The sequence below is a fragment of the Sebastes fasciatus genome, chromosome 22, assembly GCF_043250625.1.
Source record: "Sebastes fasciatus isolate fSebFas1 chromosome 22, fSebFas1.pri, whole genome shotgun sequence".
Taxonomy (NCBI): Eukaryota; Metazoa; Chordata; class Actinopteri; order Perciformes; family Sebastidae; genus Sebastes; species Sebastes fasciatus.
Genome location: NC_133816.1, coordinates 11,607,211 through 11,629,824, shown reverse-complemented (window position 1 = coordinate 11,629,824; position 22,614 = coordinate 11,607,211). Strand labels below are relative to the sequence as shown.

Below are 22,614 nucleotides of genomic sequence, written 5' to 3'. Positions count from 1 at the left end.
TCTGCATTACATAGGCTACTTTTACTTTTGATAGCCTACTTTATATTTTCCTGATTATACTTACATACTTTTACTGAGGTAACATTTTCAATGCATGCCTTTTACTTGTAACAGAGCATTTTTACAAAGTGGAATTAGTACTTTTATTTAGCTAAGTAAAGCATCTGAATACTTCATCCACCACCGAGTGTGTGGGCTGTGATATAATGTATGGCTGTTCTCCCCCTTTTCCTCCTCTCTACACATTAAAGCTGCAGTCGTTAAACTGTTAATGTTATTTTTTATAAAACAGTCAGTACATCCTGACAGCAGTGCATGAGACAAGTAATCTGAAAAAAATCATGGTCCTCTGCCTCGATTTCACAGCACTGGAGAACAGGAAAACAACCAATCACAGCCGAGCAGTCTCTACAGGAGCTGTCAATCACTGCTCACAAAGCTCGCAAACTCAAACTGTCGAACTTGGCAGCACTTTCTCATTTTACAGCTAAACAGTACACTAAATTATGTTTCTGAAGACATTTGAGGAGAGAAATAGGCATTACAGTAACAGAATATTGAATCATCTTTCATTAGCGCTGCCTAGTTTGACCGTTTGATTGGAGTTTGCCAGCTGCCAAGAGACTCCTCGGCTCTGATTGGTTGTTTAGATTCGGGCGTGGTAGACATTTCAAATGCCATAGAGAGGCGAAGTCCCGCCCCTTCCTGTGGACCACCATGGGACCTTATTTCGGAAAAAATATGAACGATAGTCAACGGAGAGAGACAAACATTTTTTTGATCCCGTTTGAACTGCGCCACGAATCAAACACATGAAGATTGTCAGTTTAAATCAGACTGTGAAGATATGTAATTAGAAAGACTACACACCCAAAAGTCAGACAGCTATAGGCTACTAGATCTAAATGAAGAAGAACCAAGAATCAAGTTCAAAAGTAAGTGTAAGATATTAAACCTTTTATAATGCTTTGATTATATTTACTTCTACTTTAAGATGGCGACTTGCGGATTGTCTACAGAACCAAGCCACTGGAGGAAGAGTACCTTCTGGTATCCTATGGGATCCGGCACATGTCTGTTATTCATGTACTGCTGAAACTGCCCGGAGGCATCTGATGAAGAACAACCCTGCAAGCTCACAACAAAACCACAATGAGACCAATAACATCTGTGTTCAAAACCAATTCACCCCCCAACACAGAGAAATAAAGACATAAACTCACTCAGTCCTCCATTTTTTATCTTTATTTCTTGTTGTTATTTTAGCATTGAATCAGTGCAAATAGATTGTGCATTAAATTAGAAGGAAGTTGCTGTGTTGGCTGCAGGTCAAAAAAAGATACAGAAACACAGACGCCTATCATTTGACTTTTAAAATTATAATAATCTGATGCTGACAAACTCACAAACAAGATCTTGTGCGTATAGAAGCAGTCACTTTCATGCACGTATCCAGGGCAGCCCCCACTTACTGAATATACGATCCTGCGTGCATGTCAGCATCTATCCTAAACTGTCAGGAAAAACAAGGTCATAATTAGATGTGTTTATGACTCATCTTATCTATATTGTTTTTATACAAGCCATAACCATTTATGTCCTGCTCATATCAAGAAGTCAAGATTTTTATCTTTATGACTAGACAGCCTGAACCTCTTCGCACGTCAACAGGTAATGAAGGTCACTGTGGCTCCTTTTGGTTATCCAAGTCTGACTTAACCATGATTCAGCAGTTCCACATACATTTCATCAATATTTCTAAAAAATGTATTCTTATTATCTGTTTTTTGTCAAACCTCCTCTTTGCAGCGCTCTGCATCGCGGCTAAAATATTAATAATTTATTTGAACAAATAGTATGTATCTTTAATTTACAGGAAAAACAACAATGTTATGTTAGGTGAACAAACATGATGATAAAACAATGGAAATAAACAGATTGAATAAAGACAGAGATCAAAATGATACTGTAACAATGATAACACTAGAATGGCACTCGGTGAGCGCAGACCTCCGCCAAGGTGGGTGAAAAAAGATCACAGCTCACAGCTGGCGGTACCCTGAGGTGGTCAGCTTATTATTAAGACGGTGTGTTTCCGTGTAATGTATCGGCGGATGCCTCTCTCATTCAGCAACCTTGTTATGTCTGTATAACGTTACACTACGTTGTCTCTCATCCCGTCATCTACTGCTTTTTTCTTCATCAACGCGTCATCAATTGCACTGCACATGTGTTATACCCTATGGTCTTAATGTTCTGGCTGATTGGAATCCGTAAAAAATGTCCTGAATCCGGATCATGATCCGGATCGCCACCAAAATCTAATGGATTGTTCATTGTGCCACATCCCACCCCTCCAAAATTTAATTCAAATCCATCGCGGACTTTTAGAGTGATCCTGCTAAAAGACAGACAGACAGACAGACAAACAAACAGACCAGCGCCAGTTAAAACATAACCTCCCCCAAGGCCAAGGGCCAGGTCATTAGCCTGAAGCAGCTACAAATTCCAGCAAAACTGATTCTTACAAAAACAGAATAAACAGAGTTTCAAATATAAGACATATTGTCAACATAAGACATGTTAATAACTACAATTTTGATACTGAAGTAGAAATTGTCTATGTAAATATTTAAATTTTGGGAAGAAGGAAGTAATACTTGTGGTATGATATTATTCAAATTTTTAATATAAGCACTAAAAACATCTTAGGCTCTAACTGTTATTGAAAGCTAGTGTCGGGTTGAGTTCCTGTCTGAGTGTGAGTATAACAACATGATCATTGGCAGTATGTAGAACCTGCTTTCTAACACTTCAATTTGCAAAACAACCAACAAGAGACACAGAATGACTACAAAGAGATAAAAACAACCAAATGAGACACAGAATACAAGAGACACAAAATAAACCAAAAAGGGACACAAAACAACCACAAAGAGAAGCAAAATTACCCAAAAGATGTCTCTTTGAATCTGTGGCTTTTGTTCTTACTGTATGTATGAGGGGTAGGGGCCCTTCACATGTGTGTGCCCAGGGTCCGATTATCTTATAATGCATCCATGGGTTTTATCTCTTAATTTGTTCGCTTGTCTGCTTTACCCCTAGCCATTTAACGCTAAACAGTGACAGTTCACAATGATACACTTACTGACTTCACCAGAGGACAAATATAAAAAAGGAAGATGTACGGCATAAAGAAAGAAAGAAAGCAAAAATGAAAAACAAGAGAGAAAAAACTGTAAGAACTGTTGGGAAGAATTTTAAGATCAATTTATCAAAGTTTTGGCTCATAGGGCCCCATGGTCCCAGGGGGCTTTAGGGTTGCTCAAGCAACAAACTGGCATGGCCATTTTCAAAGGGGTCCTTTGACCTCTGACCTCAAGGTATGTGAATGAAAATGGGTTCTATGGGTACCCACGAGTCTCCCCTTTACAGACATGCCCACTTTCTGATAATCACATGCAGTCTGGGGTAAAAACCATGCAGTTTTTTGAATGCAGTATAAATGTGTTTATAAGTGTGTTTTCATTTACATAAATAAATGTCAACTATAAGTTAATGCAGAAAAGACAGAAATTTGTGCAAAAAATTCACCAGAATGCAGGAAATTAAGTGTTTGACGCTCACAATTTCCTGGGGGTGGACCTCCAGACCACCTGCTTAATATGTGCCCCCCCCCAAAAAATATAACAACCAAAAAAAACCTCGAAACGTATGCCCTTGACTGTATACATTCTCATTATACAAACATGCCCCCCCCCCCTTTCTGAACCTTATTTTCTAGTTTCATAACATCATGATCAACATCATGTCCCTAAGTGGGAGGGCAGACAGCTGGCAGCTGTAAAACAAACGAAGGTAAGACTTGTGTTTTATAGCCTCCACTAACGTTACTGGTTTCATTACATGATCGCCAGACCGGGTAAGCATTACTTTTCTATCTCTATTGGCTCACTGCAAAACAGCATTAAATAGACAGTTTGAATGCCATTTGTTGTCAACTATGCAGATACAGACTTTATTTTGTGCTTTCCTCAGTAGGCTACAGAAGTGTATTGCATTTATCAAAGGTCATTAACTTTTCTATATCGCAATTATGTAGGAACTATGTCATCTCGTAATTCTATAGTAGGCCCAGACTATATTCTTTCTCATAGATACTCGATTATTATCACAAGATAAGAATTATTTTCCAACAAAACGTTTCCATTTTCTTTTGCTTTCTTCTTCATATTCAGCATATTTTCAGAAAACAGTAGGCTAAACAACCTGCACCTCCAAATCTACAAATACACAAGGTATTTAAGGTTTAAAGAAAGTTTTGAGTTTGTACAATGGTGTTTTGTTTGTTTTTATGATTTCTTTATTTTGTATTTGTTTTGCTGGATAGTAAACAGAAAATCGAGGAGTCATAAAATGTGTATTGTGGATAAAATGGATCATATTGTAAAGACAACATATCAGCCAGAGGAACAGGTCATGACATAAAACTGAAAAATGTGTTAAATGATAAGCAGAAATGTAAAGGCATAGGTAAATATGTGTAAAATGAAGGCATAAACAACAAGTTGGAAGAAACAACAAGTTGGCCAACACTATAAAGTATAGTTTTAAATATTTATATTATATTTGATTTTTGCATTATAATAAGAGACCACACCTCTAGACCTAATGTTAAACAGCCACCACAAAAGAATTCTACATTAGTAAGACTTTCGATCATTTATCAATTTTAATGTTTGCCTTCCTCATTTATTTCAACCAAATGTTTTATGTTTCCAAATCTTTGACAGTAAATTATTTTTTGTATAAAATCAAATGCTGAACTTGATGCACGAAAGAGGGATCATTTTGTTAGGTCTTTGAATTTGTTGTTGTTTTTTTTATGGTAATGCTCACCTCTCTGAAATGCAACAGGGGAGGTGAGAACATAAGCTATCACTTTAATATTAACATATTTTTGCTGAATTTATTACTGAATAAATTACTCTTCCTTTAAACCCACAGCTTCTAAGAAGCTCAGTGTGACCACATCAGGAGGTCTGACAGACAGACACAAAATCTAAGTCTATAAAGTCAAAAAACCGAGACAAAACTCAGTCCAGCATCCGACAATAAAATCATAAGCGACAATTTGTAAGAATTGAATAAATTAAACAAGATGATGCTCCCTTTGAGCTTAGAGAAAAATAAAATAAAACATCAAAGTACTCTATTGTTAAAAGAGCTAAGGATAAATCAAGTTTATCTATTAGAATATTATTTTAAAGTTTGATTCATTCAGATTTTGGTTTTGCTCAATAAAGGACCAATTGTTCAATTGTGACAATAATTCATTTTTTGTTTGACATCAGGCACAGTACAGTATCTGCTGCACAAATGGAAAGAAAGCGGGGATCAAGTAAGTATTAGGCCTATATATTCTCTGATATGTAACTAATCATGTGAAGACCTGAGTACAAGTCAAAGTACATTGGTTGACAATATAGTTCTAATGTAAATAAAGTATAGTGGTAGACCTGTAATTTTGCTTCAACAACCTGTAATAACATATTTGGAAACCTACTGTATGTGTGAAAATTAGATGTCTTTGCTTATATGAAGATATGGTCTGCTGTCACTACCCTATATGGGCAAATCATTGTGTAAATAAGAAAGCACATTGATGAGCCATAAATATGACCTGTTTTTTTTTCTCCAGTGATAGGCTACCAATTAAATAACAATTAACCATAACTGAATGGAGATTTTGTAATGACGTAATGTCTCTGTGTCTTTCTTTGCATTAAGTGACTCGGCCACAGAGGCTTCATGGTCTGCGTAATCAGGGAGCCACGGATTACCTCAACAGTGTCCTGCAGATTCTCTTCATGACACCAGAAATCCATGACAGGTTTGAAACAGCTGCTTTCATCTGTACAAAATATAAGTACACGGAGAGCAACCTAAATGTAAACAACATATTAAGAGGAAACATTATATTATAATGTGATTTGGCGTTTCAAACTCCATCAGTGAGCATATTAAGACAGAGTAAGCAGCCACTATTCACTGAGAAACTACTTTCTCCCTAAAGGTTGAATCGAGGTTTACAAACGGATAATAAACTGAGAGACATCTTTGAAGGCCTGAAGGGAAATACATGTGGAACAGAAGACATCACAAAGAGTTTGGAAATTACGAATGGTAATCTGGACAGTCATAAATAGGATGAAAACATTTAAACATCAAGGGGCAATCAATAAAGTCACATAGTAGTAAATGAAGTAAGATGTTTCGCTTAAATTTATATATTAGATACAATTTAATCTATCCCTTTTCAGTTCGTGAACAACGTGATGCTGCTGAATGCCTGGAGATGGTTTTACATAAGATCAACCCACAGGCCTCTGAGGTGAGCACTTGTGAAATCTACAATGTGATTTACAGTTGTACAAATCAGACAGCTGTGTGATGATAGAAATGTTTATGCTAAGGTTTTCCAAGGACAGCTGACATACACAACAAAATGCTCCAAAGGCCACAGCATCAATGAAGAGACAAATCCATTCTGGACTCTTCCACTGTCACTAAAAGATACCCATGATACAGCCTACAGCGTGGTAAGCATCCAAACTTCAGAGTTGTAGTTTAGTATTTTTATGTGCTGTGAGCATGCTAATCTATTTTTTTTATTTATTTTCATGTGTGTTTCTACAGAAACAAAGCTTTGAAAGGATTTTCCAGACTAAATCATTCAGTGGAGACAACATGGTGAACTGCAACAAATGTAAAAAGAAAACAAATGCAAAAACTGTGAGTTTTGACCTCAAAAACACAAACTGTATTCCAGGCCAAATTTTATACTGGGCTCAACTGAAAATGATGTAGGATAGTGAGATAATACATCAGAGGATAGTGTTTAATAACCTTCCTTGTGCTATTTAGCGATGTGAGATGGTGGAATTTCCTCAGATTTTGACTCTACTCCTCAAGAGATTTGACTTTGACTACAACTCCCAGGCACATGTCAAATCAGACCGCTGTGTGGATGTGCCGCGTACATTACAGAGGAAGGTAAGGGGAAGTAACTCTGAATGGTGTTCCTTTTGTTTGCTTTAAAGATATCTTCACATATGTGACCGTGTTCTTCATTGTAGAACGAGACGTACAAACTGTATGGGATGGTGAATCACATGGGCAGTCTATGAGGTGGACACTACACAGCCACCATCCTGTTCAATGAGGACAAAACCTGGAATGAGTTTGATGACGCTCACGCCAACAAGGTGAGGCAGATTTTACTTCATCTATTCCATGATATACATTCAAGAAAGATCAGACATTAAATGGAAATGCATTAACATTGTTTGATTTGTTTTTGTTGAATGGTGCAGGTTAAAGAACAACCATTTGCAGACAGCGGGCTTTACAAGTACGTTTGAGAAAATCAATTTTATTTGATTTGAATAATCTGAGATATACAGTATATATCATTATCCAGAAATTTTGACTGTGTGCTGTCATCTTTCTGTTGTTCTATGCAAACAATAACTTCAAATTTATTGTTCACCAGATCCGGGACTGTATATATGCTCATGTACAGAGGTAGGATTACAAAAATACATGAATAAATCTTTTAGGCTATGACTGTAATATTAGCAGATCATTGCTATTTTTTTTTTCTTCGCTTCAAAGCCACAGTCTCAGATTCCCTGTGAGACCAATTCAGAGCCATGCCGCTAGCATGGCTAATACAAATGAATTGACAAGCCAAAAATAAAAACATAGGAATATTTAAGTATCTTCTTCCAAAGGCACATTACTCGGGTGTAGACATTTAGACTTGTTCCAGGGAGTAAATTATGTCAAGGAAAATATTTTGTTCTTACTGAAATTGATAGTGATACAGATAATTACTGAATATATAACTCTTCTTCTACTTCAAATACTCAGTGTCTCGGACTGAAACAGACGGGATGGAAGGAGTTCAGGCTGGAGATCCGGAAAGCAACAAGGTAGAACACAAAAGAAAGTCAGAGAGTTCAAACTTCAACATTAACAAATATGAGACTCCAACTGCCTTATCTCAAACCTAGAGAGACATAACTAGATATTAACTGTTTTTGAGACTTTGTTACTGTTATATTACATGTTTGTCTGGAGAAATTAATTCCTGTTTTACTTTTCCACCAGGTTCTGCCCAGAGAGCATCAAAGAATACCGTTTTGCATTGTTATTTACCTAGTTGTTGTAATCTTATTGTTGTTGTTATTTTTTTGGGTTTTTGTTTTTTTTTAGGTTAACTAACCTTTATTTAAGGACATGTCTCTGTTGGCCCTTATTTTGGCTTAAATGGGTTCAAAAATGTAAACCATCATCTTAGCAACCTTATATCAAAATAATCAAGAGTATAATTGTTTGATAATTAAGAATCAACTTTGCCTAATAAATATTGTCTTCCATTTATTAAACCAGATAAAAATGTTATGGTTGACCATCAATAAAGTACAGGTGTATGATTTTTCCGTATTACATTCTACTGCAATATATTGATTCAATGTCATAAATCACACACACGAAAACCAAGGGCACAAAATCAAATGTATATGCATGTGCATACATATTGTAGCTGTGAGGTTGTGGTAAATTTCAATGATGATCAGAGAATGTTTCACTTATTTTATTTTGTTTGAAAGTTTCTCATTCTAAAGATACTGATGTACATTAGCTTTCTTTGGATGAATTTGAAATATAAACCAACATTTAAAAGATTAAAATGTCATTTTTATTTTGATAATAGCTGTGTTTCCCACATTTCCCATTTTCCTTTTCAACTACATTGGACCAGGTGTTGCTGCACTGAGCTAAAGGAAAAACTGGGGGGAAGATTTTCAAAATGTGTTGGGGAATGTCACAACTATTCGTTGTAATTGTTGTTGTAATAGAGAAAAGAAAAAGGAAAAAAGCATGAATTTGTGGATTTCTATGATTTTATTGAGTAATGATAAGGTTTCTAAATAGATTCTGAAATCAAAATTAACTTTTTCCAAGAACAAGTGTTAGAAATTGTTTCATGTCTACCATAACCCTGATGAGCTCAGAGAGGAGCCAAGGGCTCACCGGGGCCCAATCTGCACTCAATCAGTGCTCTTATAACTAAGAGGGGAGGAGAAAGAACCGTTCTCTGTTTGTCCTGCTACCAGCCAGACCTCTTCATTCGTATGTCTAAAGTGAGTCATTCATTAAGGTTTATCACTTTGATAATGCCATGTCTTTGTCTGTTCACTTTATGACTAAATTCCCATGTTTAACTGGAATATTGTTTTTAGATATTCTCTGGCTTTGAGTTGGTAATTATGATTACAATGAGTAAATGCATGTGCACTGCTGTTAATGTAATGCATCTCCCTCTGTTTGTGTATTTAATGCAGATACACCATTTGATGATGTTAAAGGGGAAGTTTATCTAAATAAAGTACCTTTTTGGTGGAAATATCTGTCTCTCTGTCCCTAATTCTGGTTACCTCATGTTCGATACTTGAGTGTCCCTCTCCAGTCCTTGCTGATTTAGATCACCTGAACAACAAGTTTCATTTTGTAGATGTAACATTATCAGTATAGCTCAATACACATTATAATATGATATAATTATACTGTATAATACATCAATTGGCATTCACAGTACAATAAAACATCAAACCTTCATCAGAGGCAGAGTAGGGGCCACACGTAAAAAGATATTCCATGTCTTTTGGAGTTACAGCATGTGTATTTGTCACATTTTGTTTATAAAGTAATGGATTAATACATTTAAACCTGTATTGTTGACTTGTTCATCATGTACAGACGGATCTTTTTTTTCATTTCCTCTGCAACACAGGGATAGAGGTTTGTCTAGGAGCCACACCACTGGGACAGATTCCGTATGGTGAACTGGTCTTACAACATTCACGCTTCAGTTTCAGGCAGACGAAGCAGAACTCCATGTGGCAGCGAGGGCATTTGATATTTTTGCAGTTGTCTCGACTATGTTCCACCTTCATGCCGCATGTGGGACAGGCTCTGACGGAGGGGCAGTCGGTGACCCCCTCCACCGCGGGCAGACTGATGGTCTTGCATGTCTGCAGAAGCTGCAGGTCCCTGTTGATGCAGCTGTTGTTGCAGCAGCGGTCAGATCGAGGACCTGGACCTTTCCACGCTCTCTGACACTGCCAGCAGAACTGGTAGGCCTTCTTCTGGTCGGCTGTGCATATGAAGCACTGGACACACAGGTTGGAGAGATCCTTCCTCTCTACACTCGTTTTGCACTGCGGGCACTGATGTGGGAAACAATGCAGGGAAATATTGGACAGGAAGATTTGAAAAATATTCAACATTCAAAACAACCAAAAACCACTTACTGACTGAATTTCACAGTATCCTGCAGCAGCCAGGCGAGCCATGGTGTCTTCAAAGTGCTGCATTTCCTCAACAGACAAATCAGCCAGTCTGCGCACCTCTTGGTACGACCACAGTTCATTGCACAGTGTGGTCCCCTCTATCACCGCAGGGCATCTGAATTTGTAATTACCCTTAAACCAAAGAGAAGAAGCAGTTTAGGATGATAGAAAACAGGTAGAGACTCACTTTTTCTCAGGTTTGTGGGGAGAGAGGGGAAAAGGGAGGATTTCACCTTTTAAAATTATTTTCAGGTGCTGGACAGAGACAGGCAAAAAACAACAATTCCAAAAGGAATATCAGAAACACTGTAGAACTTTAAATACATTTTTCTTAATTAAATGATGAAATCCAACAAAGTTGTCACTGTTTTTAGGAAACATTAGGTGTTGCAGACATTTTTTTTTATTTTTTACACTGCTGATTTGTGCTCATTAGAAGCCTTAACATTTTCTGTGCAGTTCCTTTTAATAATATACCATATTACATTTAATTTAACATTTTGTTTACAGTAATATTACACTTTAGTTATTTGGTTCAGAGTTACAATGTCTTGCCAGTAGATGGCAGAGTAAGCATAGAAGAACACTACTTGCAGTTGATAGCTTATGATATTGCCAGTAAAATAATAAAAGTATTGTAATGTACTTTTATACTATTGTCACTAACTGGTGTTACACAAACAAGATGCTACCAACTGTCTTTGTATACTCACTGTCTCCTTCCCAGTTTGATCTGATTGCTTTAATTTAAATTTAAAGTGTTTTCTAGACATGAGATACCTCATCCAGCTGGCTGCGACACCATTGTGTCAGAGTGTCAGGAGTGACAGCGTGGCCGCACGACATCTCCGCTCTGAGACAGTCATCATCATCATCACACACTGGATCCAAGTCGTCCCTCCTGTTGACAAACTTCAGGGTGGTATCCAGAGGGTCGTACCTCTTCTCCACCTGTTCCTCTCCCCGAATGCTCATTTGGATTTTTCTAGAAGTGGAAAAAAAGTACCGACTATGATTTAAATTAACATTTTATCCCATTGTACACACTTAATATCATATCTATCATGAGCCTTAATAATGTAAAAATACATATATACTGATAGTGTAACATGATCATATTCCAGTGAGCCAGTGTGTATAATACCAGGGCACATTTAAATGGAACAGGGCCATAATTAATGTGTTTACCCTGCAATTACATGTCATAAATTGCTGCTTTGAAAAGGGCCTATCATCATGCTTTACGTTTTGGAACTACAGTTCCCATAATTTGTGAGCTTTGAGAGATGTAAACAGGAAGTATGATGTTGCCAGTGAGTCAGTTATACTGGTTAGCTGTGGGATACAACTTGAGCCTCGTTTTTAGCTTACATTTGTTGACATTTTGGCAAATTGGCACCATTTAAAGTATGCCGAATTAGCTATTAGTAGTTCCTGTGTGCAAAGTACTCATGAGTGTGCAGATAACCATCACTGGATCACTTTTATACTGGAAAAGACTTACAAATGTGATGATTCTTAGGCGAGCTCTGGAGTGGAGGACTTTTTTTTATTGTCGGTGTACATCGGAGATAAAGACATCTTTGAGAAGTGTAAGCCACACTGAATCTAAGAATATATGTGTATCATGTGTGTGTGTTCAGATTTGACTGAGTTAGTAGTTTGAAATCTTATCAACATATTTTTACCAAGCTGAGCTCTCAGGGAATTTCCAAACTGGTTTTATGTTCACACAAATTTATTTACAGTAAAACACAGTAGGAAAAAACACCTTTTTAAAACGAGTAAACAATATAATGTTTGCACTACTGCTACTGCATATCATTTCTAATATTTATAATGCACATATTTATTTACCTTTTTTAACTTTAACTTTTTACTACTGTTCTATTGCTTGGGTATTATTTTTTTTTTTTTACTCTTATTTATTGTATGCCCTGCCTTATTCTTATTTTATGTACTTCTTCTGTTAGAATCTGTGCTGCTGTGCAACTGAAATTTCCCCACTGTGATTAATAAAGTCCTATCCTATCCTATCCTAAAACAGGTTCATTTTGCACACTTATTAGTAGAAAAGTGTCTCTTTTATAGGAACAAAATATACACTTTTAATACACTTTAAAATATGTAATGTAATAATGCATGTAAGTTCACTTTCAGAAAGTGTAAGCTGTTTATACTCACTGCAAAAAAAACAGATTCATTTTACACAGCACATTTATAACAGGAAGTTGTCTTACCAGTTTGTTTAGGACACTTTTATTCTTGTTCTCTGGAGGATGATTTCGCTCTGATTCAGTTCAGTAACCTGTGATTTTGTGTGTAAAGTCTCCAGGGTGTAAATGTAGGTTTAATTTCAGCTGTGAGTCTCAAACTTTGTGTGCGTTTTTCTCCCTCTGTCTAGCTTTCTCCTTCAACCTCCCTCTGGAATCGAAAGTGAAAGTATATCAGACAAGGCTGCACGGTGAGTATTACAACACACACACAATATGTTTTACCCTCCCATTTCACTACATACCCAAACGAAAAGTCACTTTCTGTTATCGGACATTATGAGTTATAGTGTAGGTGTGGTTATTACTTTACTGTGGGTTATTGTAGCTTACTCTTGTCATGTTTAAAACCGATTTTGGAGGCGCTGGGTGGGTTTCCATAACACCCAAACACACCGTGCTGCGTTCACTGGTCACTTCTTGAGTCATTTTTTAAGAAAAAAAGTCTAAATTTATCTGATTTCAGCTTCTTAAATGTGAATATTTTCTGATTTCTTTACTCCTCTATGACAGTAAACTGAATATCTTTGAGTTGTGGACAAATCAAGACATTTGAGGACGTCATCTTTGCTTTCAGTGTATGAGCAACGTGATGCTGCTGAATATTTGGAGAAGATCCTGTGTCTGACCAGTCTAGAGGCAGCCAAGGTATGGATATATAGGGCAGGATTTGTATATATAGTATATCATTAGGTTATAATTACTCATGCATTCATGTCTAGGCAGAATTTACTCTTTTATTTTGTTAACTATCTCATATAAGGCTGCAACTAATGATTATTTTCATTATGAATTAATCTGCTGGTTATTATCTTGATCAATCCATTAACTGTTTGGTTTATAAACTGTAAGCAAATAGTGAGAAATGTGCATCATAATTATTTTATATAGTTTTTATCTTTTTGCCATGCATGAAAAGTGCTTTTTTAATGTTTTAGAGCTGCAACGATATATTGATTGGTTGTCGACTACTAAATTAACTATTTTGATAATCGATTAATCGGTTTGAGTAATTTCTTAAGAAAAAAAGTCAAAATTCTCTGATTACAGCTTCTTAAATTGTGAATATTTTCTGGTTTCTTTACTCCTCTATGACAGTAAACTGAATGTCTTTGAGTTGTGGACAAATCAAGACATTTGAGGACGTCATTTTGGCCTTTGGGAAACACTGATCCACATTTTTCACCATTTTCTGACATTTTATAGACCAAATAACTAATCGAGAAAATAATCAACAGATTAATCAACATTAAAATCATTATTAGCTAACAAAACCATATCAAAATACATGCAAAAACCTCTGAAACCAGTCCTGCAATGCTATCCTCTGGCTGTTTTTACTATTTAACGTTGTTCTATTGTTGTTAATGATTGCATTGTTACCTTTCTAGTTTATAAAGCAGTGATTGTAAAATAAGACCACACTTAAAAAAATAGGCCACCAAAAGGCCTTTAAGGTTGTCCTTGCTTGTTGTCTCTTAACTTCTCTCATGTGCTTCAACAGGCTGAATCCATCCGAAAAACAACTTCAGTAATCTAAAAATGCCAACGCTCTCATTCAAAAGACACCAGTATGAATCATGACCGTGTTCAAATGTTCGTAAAGAAACTTGACAGCTTCACCATCTCCGGTAAGTGACATGAAATGAAACTACACAGCATGAGGCTCCTATTCCTCTGAGATTTAGGATAATGTGGCAGTTGTGTGTCTGATGTCACTGTTGTGTCTTTAGATTACCATGGCCTGAACAGTCCAGGCCTGACATGCTATCTGAACAGCGTGCTTCAGGTGCTCTTCATGACCGAAGACTTCCGGGAGGCTGTGAAACGGTTCGTAACCTCGGCTTTCTTTGGGTCGCCTCAAATCGATCCATGTCTGTGAGTTAATATGCAGCTGGAGCCAGCAGCTTGTTAGCTTAGCTTAGCATAAAGACTGGAAACGGGGGGAAACAGCTAGCCTGGCTCTGTCCGAATGTATAACCGGCACCCCAAAAGGTCATTAATCAAGAAAAACCAAAGCATGAAAATAACATATTATAGTATTCTCCACTTCTTCGTTCCTTCCTGTACAAAAGTGAAGCCAAAATATCCCGGGAGCTGCCAACTTGAGACGTTTTGACGTCATTTAGAGCCAGAGTCTGCGCAGTAGTGATCGGCGGACTGGAGCCGCGGGATCGAGGTCCCGCCCGAGCCAATCACGAGCCGAGCACGGCCGCAGCTCGCTAGCATGAGCCACCTAGCTGCTTCGATAGCACCCCGATAGCAGTTTGGATAGAAAGAGATTTATGACCTATACTGCAGCCAGCCACCAGGGGGCGATCCAGATGTTTTGGCTTCACTTTTGGGGAGCTGTCATGTTGTCTATCTTTATATGCAGTTTATGGTCCCAGCCAAGAGTCTGCCACATAACCCTCTGTTAAACACTAGTGTCATGTTTACATTTTGGTTTGCTTGTGGATGAAACAAACAAGATATTGTTTGTCTTAATTAGTGAGCTTTGTTCTCGCTCTGCCACAGATGCTGCAGTAAAGACTCAGCAACCATTGACTCACAGCTGGGAAGACTGTTTGCTGATCTACAGAAAAGTATGACTAAAACACATAACGTCACAAAAAAGCTGGGGATCACCGATGGTGAGTTTGGATTTGAGACATCACACTGTTGCTGTAGGTGCTTGTGTGACAAAATCCTGCAGAATCAGAGAGGCTGCATATAGTACTGAATGTTACTAATAATAGTTTTTTTGTCCTCACTCCTGCTTTCAGTGTATGAGCAACGTGATGCTGCTGAATATTTGGAGAAGATCCTGTGTCTGACCAGTCTAGAGGCAGCCAAGGTATGGATATATAGGGCAGGATTTGTATATATAGTATATCATTAGGTTATAATTACTCATGCATTCATGTCAAGGCAGAATTTACTCTTTTATTTTGTTAACTATCTCATATAAGGCTGCAGCTAATGATTATTTTCATTATGAATTAATCTGCTGGTTATTATCTTGATCAATCCATTAATTGTTTGGTTTATAAACTGTAAGAAAATAGTGAGAAATGTGCATCATAATTATTTTATATAGTTTTTTTTAATCTTTTTGCCATGCATGAAAAGTGCTTTTTTAATGTTTTAGAGCTGCAACGATATATCGATTGGTTGTCAACTATTAAATTAACTATTTTGATAATTGATTAATCGGTTTGAGTAATTTTTTAAGAAAAAAAGTCAAAATTCTCTGATTCCAGCTTCTTAAATGTGAATATTTTCTGGTTTCTTTACTCCTCTATGACAGTAAACTGAATATCTTTGAGTTATGGACAAATCGAGAAAATAATCGACAGATTAATCAACATTAGTTGCAGCTCTACTGTCACATAAATGTAAATGTAATGTAAAAAGTACAATATTTCCTTCTGAAATGTGGTGAAGTAGAGTTACATATAAAGTGACATGAAATGGAAATACCCAAGTAAAGATACCTTAAATTTGTACACAAGTTCAGTACTTGAGTAAATGTAGTTACATTCCACCACTAATAAAGGATCAACAGATTAGAGATGTGCATTATGCTACAGGGGTGGTTTGGGCGTTCAAGTCTACAGGAGGAGAGTATTTGATACAAAAAAAGAGTATTCCTTTAGCTGTCTCACTAACTACATAGGACTTATTGAACCAGTGATGTGTCTTTGTGTCTAGATATTCAAGGGAGAGCTGAATCACAAGACCACGTGCCTCAACTGTAGAGAGACGAACGATTCCACGAACTTCTTTTGGATTCTGCCACTTGCGGTGGAAGATTTGCATCCTCAAACCTACAGCGTGGTACTATGCTTTCCTTTAACGAGAATAAGAGTTGTATGTATTTGTCAATGCGTGCATGATGAATAAATACACTATGTTTACAGGAGAAAGGGTTGAAGGCATTCTTCAAGCGAGAAAAAGTCTGCGGGGACAACAAGATGTTCTGCAACCGGTGTGATAAAAAGCAAGATGCTAACTTTGTGAGTATGCTTTTAGATCAAGTTTTCCCTGTTTTTGAGTTTGCATCAATTTTACATATTTTCTACGAAAGCCTATATGGATAACAATGTATATACAAGGCTTATGTAAATCCCCATAAATATATGAGCTTGTAACGTCTAATAATGCTCAATATATTGCATCTCTTTCTAAAGCAACAACATTACTTTTCAACCATACATAAAGCAGGCTACTGCCATTTTTGAGTCATTTTATGCTAAACAAGTTTTACATAAAATGCTATAGGCCTATTAGTTCTCACTTTTTAGTGGGAAAAGGACTTCTGCATTCAGATACAATCCTAAAACAAGCTTAAATTAAATCAAATACTAAATAAAACATTATGACATATAGGCCTGAATCCACACCATTGAACAATGAATCCTAAGTGCTGACCCCTGATTTAAGCTGGGGACACACCAACCTGACATCAGAGAACTAGCGGCGATATAGGCCGCCTGTTGCGTCGCCTCACGTCGCTTTTGTTTTGCCGATAAGTTGCTCCCGAACACACTGCAAAGACTATAGCCGACGGCCAGTTAGCACGGACGTTCTGCGCCTGCATGAGAGGAATTAACTCTCCACACCAGCAGGCGGCGGTAATTTATATTCGTTTATTCAGATTGCAACCAACTGCGTACCCCTCCGCTCACTGCTCCCTTTCCAAAACCGCGGTAACGCTGTTCGCCTCACTCACAGGCCATCCTTACCGTAATAACACTACTTTAGGTTTAGTAGTTTGTGTTGGAGTCTGAGTCTGAACAGCGTAGCCACACGCGAGCGCGCATATGCGAGCGAGCATGGGACACCGACCCGGGTGATTTATACGTGTAAGAAGTTACAAACAGTCCCTTTAAAACATAGTTATGAATATTATATTCCAATTTCTGCTCCCTGAAATGTTACACACTGTTCTTTTAAGTATCGACTCTCTCATGTTCATGCAGTTGTTTTCATGATGTGGTCTAGGGATGTGAGATAACACAAAATCCAGAGATTTTGACCCTCCTGCTGAAGAGATTCAGCTTTGACTACAAGCTCAGGTGTTACGTCAAGCTTCACTGCAACGTGGATGTCCCCCAAACATTACACATTGGGGTATGTTTTTTTTTTAATATACTTATTTCAGCAGCAAATTGTTATGATTGAACATTTCTTAAATGTGATGACTTTGTTTTATTTCCCTCTCTGCAGAAATGCAAATATGACCTCTACGCTTTAGTTCACCACTTTGGTAATCTAACAGGAGGTCATTATACTGCACAAATCAAATCTTTTGAAACTCACATGTGGTATCACTTCAATGATGACATTGTTAATCGGGTAAGGAGGCTCATTTCTATTTTATATGCAGTTTCACAAATCCTCACACAGTTTAATGTTCAACAACACGATAATTTACTGTAATTATATTCAATTCTGCAGGTCAAGCCACCACTATTTGTGGCTGGAAATAGCTCTTTGAGGTCTTGTACAGCCTACCTCCTCATGTACAGGAAGGGTAAGTCTGCAAATGCACAGCATTTACTTCTTGGTTTACTGATTTTTGTTGGGCTCTGTTTGCATTTTTAATTTATATTTATTTATATTTAGAATAAAAAGCTAATCAATGAGGTTATAAATAATGTGAAAGCTAGCATTAATAATAATAATAATAATAGCTTGGATTTATATAGCGCCTTTCATGAAACCCAAGGACGCTTAACAAAGACATAAATAAACACAACAACTGTAACAGAAGCTAGGGGCCATAGGCCTTGGTGAAGAGGTGGGTTTTGAGGAGTCTTTTGAAGGTGTCCAGAGATGGTGCGTTGCGGAGCTCTATGGGGAGAGAGTTCCAAAGTGTGGGGGCTGTCACACTGAAGGCTCTGTCCCCAAAAGTTCGCATTCTTGTGTGAGGGATGGAGAGCTGACCCGTGCCTGAGTCAAAGTTAGCTGTGCTAAGTTTGGAAATAACTGAAAGGGTTAGTTTTGATTTTTTTGAAGCGGGGTTGTATGTATACTCCCATGTTCTGCAAAGTAAAATTATTATTTTTGTGACTGGAGTCTGGTGGCTCTGAAGAGAACGATGATACGGCTTCAGTTCCTCATCAGACATTGCAGTCTGACGGCGAGGTAAAGCAGCTGTGAACAGGGAGCAGCAGAAAAGTGTATTTTAGCCACCTAAAAAAAAAATCGATATCCGTTTAATTGTACACTATATTTAGAATAATTTCACCGCTTTACCTTGCCATCAGACAGCCCTTTCTGATGGGGAACTGAAGCCGTTATATTGCTCTCTTCATAGCCACCAGACTACATTCACAAAAGCAGTGATTTTACCTTGCAAGAACACTGGAGTTGCTGGTCTACCGCTGCCTCGATCGGTTATGTGACTTTCGGATCCAAAAAAATGTGGCGTCCCCACAGTAGTACATTGCTTAGGTTCCGTGTCGGTACTCCTGTCTGCTTCTCCAAACTGGGAGCATGCCGACTACCATCTAAGTTACAGTATGTAACATTAATACACTGACTATAAGGATGTGTGTGTAAATATATATATATAGCAGCGTCGTCATGCTGAAACCAGGTCAGGTTACGTGGGAAAAAGTTTTTAGAGGGAAAATAGCATTTTGCCAATAAAACATACAGACTTCTGTTCTGATTTGAATACATAAGGAACACCACTGGGAAACTGCAGAGTGATATAAAAAAATGAATAGATAATGGATGTGCCTTTTAAGGAAGAAGATGAAACAGGGTGTAGGTCTGTGCGCTTCTGCTGGTTTTTTTTTTTTTTATCAGTAATAAGTCCTTATTTTCTCTTCAAAGTGAGCAGACATCCCGGAAAAACTGACGAAGGCGACCAGGAGGCTCTCTCCGCAGTTTCAGATGCAGATGCTGAAGGAAGACACGTCGAGACGCAGAGAGGAGAGGCCCTCGTTCCTCATTGTCAACAGATGGATGGAAGCTGCAACGGAGGAGGCAACTTGAATGGCGATATATTAAAGAAGAGCCATGACGACGATACGGTTTTGAAGAAACTGGAGAAACAGCCAAACCAGAGAGCGGCCTGCGTGAGGCCGCACAAAGAGATGTTTCTTCAAACAGACATGGGAGCAGACAGAGACAGTTACAAACCCAGTTTGCATACACAGAAGTCAAATTTGAATAGCCTTCCAAGAAATACAGTCAAACCTGCAGAAACTAAAGTTGTGAAAAACAAAAGGGAGGAAGTAGCAGAGGTAAGAACAGAAAGAGAGACTGATTCTCATCTAAAGTCATTTCATGTTTCCTCCAATGGCTGCTCTACTTCTACACATCCATACCTGACGGGACACATGCAGAGTCAGTTCAGCATGCAAGAACCCGTTAGGTGCAACTATTCACCAAACCTATACATAAAATCGAACCATTTAAAGAGAGACGAGGAGCAAATGCAGCATGTTGTGACTGCAGACAGCAGCTGCAAACTGGACACCCCACATACTGTAAAAAGGGGAGAAATAACTGCAAGTCCTACTAGAGAGAGAAGAAAGGCTGCAAAGAGCAGAGACAAAGACAAAAGGGAGCAATGGAAGTGAAGAAATAATAAGGATAAGATAGGAATTTGTCACTTGGAATAGCTTATTTATTCTTTTGACGCTGTTGGTTAGTGACTGTGATCAGCGATGTTTTGATTGCAGATGGATAAATGGCACTGTTTTAGGAAATTCAGTCATCTACATGCACTATAAAATAGGCTGGACATCATGCATTTGTCAGTAAAACTATTAAGTAAATTACTGAGCTGCATTACTTTTACAGTTTATACAGCAACACGGTGCAATATTACAGTACTTTGCTGTGTATATTTACTCTAAAATCACAGTTCAATACAGTCATTTTTACAGCAAGTGAAAGGCTAGTGTATGTTTCTTCAAGTTACAGGATGAAAGTGTTTTTTCAACTCATGACTTTTTCTGCAGGGCCACTTTTGTAAATAAAGGCAGGCGAAGAACCATGCATCATCATCTATATTTAGCCCCGCCGCGCCCCCCAGTTTGGGAACCACTCGGCCACTGTGTTGGGTGAGCACTAATCTGCAACACGGACCGCGGGTGAAGCTCACAGACGAACACCGCAGAAATGGTTCATGAACCAAAACGGGAAGATCACAACGATCAAGCTGTGCGACAATGAGTTTAAGAGCACCACAGTGTAAAATCCGGGATTACACGTCAATCCCAGGTAAAGTCACTTTGGATTAGGGCCTATACATGCAACCTGCACACGTTCACGATTGAAATAGCCACTTGATACTTAAGTCTACTTATGACATGTCAATTTATTTTGGAGAAATGTTGTCAGTGCCTGGTTTTGGCCACATCTCTAGGTGTGGTTGCAGATTGCAACCAACTGAGTACCCCTACACTCCTTTCCAAGACTGCGGTAACTTGAGTCGCCGAGTGCAAAACTGTGGCAACACCGTTGGCCTTGCTCAGAGGCCATCCTTACCATAATAGCCAGCCCGTTCTCATTCCCAGGGCGTCAAATACCGACGCTTTGTCACGGCCGTTGGCGTTCAATACCGCCACACAAGGCACCCTTTCGTGAAAGGTGCCAAAGGGTCGTTAAGCACGTGTTTAGTGCGTCGGAAAAAGTGACACCATGGGGTCTGACAAAGTGTCAGTATGTGCCGAGTTGGGATGAGGACGTGTTGTAATAACACTACTCTAGGAGCAACAGAAGTCAGGCGGCTGGTAGTATCACAGTTTTGCACTCTGCCTCTCACACTGCAGTTTCACAAGCGTGTCGGAGAACTACGGTGGCCTTCATGTAACATAAAAACGTGAATGGTTTTCTCTAGAGCCAATGGTTGGTTTGTCCGTTCTGGGCTACTGTAGAAACATGGTGATGCAACATGATGGACTCTGTGAAGAGGACCCGCTCCCTATGTAGATAAGAAGGGCTCATTCTAAGCTAATGAAAACAAGATTCTTAGTTTCAGGTGATTATACACTAAAGAAAACATAGTTAGGAATATTGTATTCCATTTCTGCTAATAGATCCCTCCAAATGTTACACACTGTTCCCTTAAAAACACACAAAATTAAAAATTCAATGTGACTATAAAAAAAAACTAGTGGTATAAATACTGTCAGTGCAGACATGTAGCAGAGTGACAGCGGGTGATGATTGTTACCATTGAAACATGGCTCTTAACTCTGAGGTAGTCTGCGGGTAGGTGACTAACTTAAGATAGGTTAGTGTTAACTAACTCGCATCAGACTGATGTAAGAGCCAAAAGACTGGCCTAATGTACCCTTAAATGTGTGTCAACAAGGAGTGTTGAAGATGTGAAGCACAAACTCAGAAAGACCCAAAGAAATGTTTAACAATGTGTCATTATTGTGTATGTAGGTCAAAGGGTCTGTAGTTTTAGTCCTAATATTTCAACACATGTTACAAAATATGTCATTTGTGTGACTTAGTTGGATATTAAACCACTTTTCCAGTATTAAAACTTGTCACCAGTGTCATTGTTCAGTGTTATTTTGAGATTTACTAGAGGGTACTACAGCTCGTCTTCTGCAAAATTGACTCTACATCAGGTTTTGTTCTGCATGAAAGGTCATACAGGTGTGTTAATTATTACACTTCTATACCTACATGGGCAAAAGCTGACCAATTTTCAGCTACGCTACATGTTTATATGTAAAATATGATGTTGATGAAGTTTGATATTTCGAATTTTATATTATATGTGGATACATTTTATTATTATACTGTTGTTTAACTCTGTCCAACATACATGAAATGTACGCAGCATTATTTTAAGTGTAAATTTACAGTAAATTACTGGCTACACAGTTAAACATTATTTTAGTATTATTTTTACACTTCATACTGTAATTCCACAGCAACATGCTGCTATCACAGGC

At 38.0% G+C, this 22,614-nt stretch overlaps 2 protein-coding genes and 1 long non-coding RNA gene across 11 annotated transcripts; 2 read left to right on the top strand and 1 right to left on the bottom strand.

The window, feature by feature from the left end:
* The first annotated feature begins 6,074 nt into the window (after positions 1–6,074).
* On the top strand, positions 6,075–7,056 carry LOC141761180 (uncharacterized). The gene is made up of 5 exons (XR_012592546.1): positions 6,075–6,186; positions 6,324–6,394; positions 6,477–6,602; positions 6,700–6,795; positions 6,928–7,056. It is a non-coding gene; the product is annotated as an uncharacterized LOC141761180 (long non-coding RNA).
* A 1,592-nt stretch (positions 7,057–8,648) lies between these two features.
* LOC141761401 (E3 ubiquitin-protein ligase RNF19B-like) lies at positions 8,649–11,396 on the bottom strand. The gene is made up of 3 exons (XM_074624788.1): positions 11,202–11,396; positions 10,383–10,553; positions 8,649–10,298 (listed from the first exon to the last, which is right to left on the bottom strand). Exons 1-3 carry the CDS (start codon positions 11,394–11,396, stop codon positions 9,843–9,845), a joined length of 822 nt encoding a protein of 273 aa, XP_074480889.1. The 3' UTR covers positions 8,649–9,842.
* Positions 11,397–11,400: 4 nt separating this feature from the next.
* LOC141761399 (ubiquitin carboxyl-terminal hydrolase 47-like) lies at positions 11,401–20,685 on the top strand. Of its 9 annotated transcripts, XM_074624786.1 has the most exons (14): positions 11,401–12,013; positions 12,826–12,885; positions 13,208–13,342; positions 14,199–14,325; positions 14,428–14,524; positions 15,212–15,327; positions 15,460–15,530; positions 16,388–16,513; positions 16,597–16,692; positions 17,681–17,809; positions 17,906–18,034; positions 18,137–18,212; positions 19,042–19,201; positions 19,523–19,684. In XM_074624786.1, exons 4-14 carry the CDS (start codon positions 14,268–14,270, stop codon positions 19,545–19,547), a joined length of 1,083 nt encoding a protein of 360 aa, XP_074480887.1. In that variant the 5' UTR covers positions 11,401–12,013; positions 12,826–12,885; positions 13,208–13,342; positions 14,199–14,267; the 3' UTR covers positions 19,548–19,684. The 9 variants fall into 9 exon arrangements, with proteins under 9 accessions (XP_074480887.1, XP_074480883.1, XP_074480881.1 ...); XM_074624782.1 differs by lacking the exon at positions 19,042–19,201 and having other exon boundaries at positions 12,859–12,885; positions 13,272–13,342; positions 19,523–20,685; XM_074624780.1 differs by lacking the exon at positions 19,042–19,201 and having other exon boundaries at positions 12,859–12,885; positions 19,523–20,685.
* Positions 20,686–22,614: the final 1,929 nt, after the last annotated feature.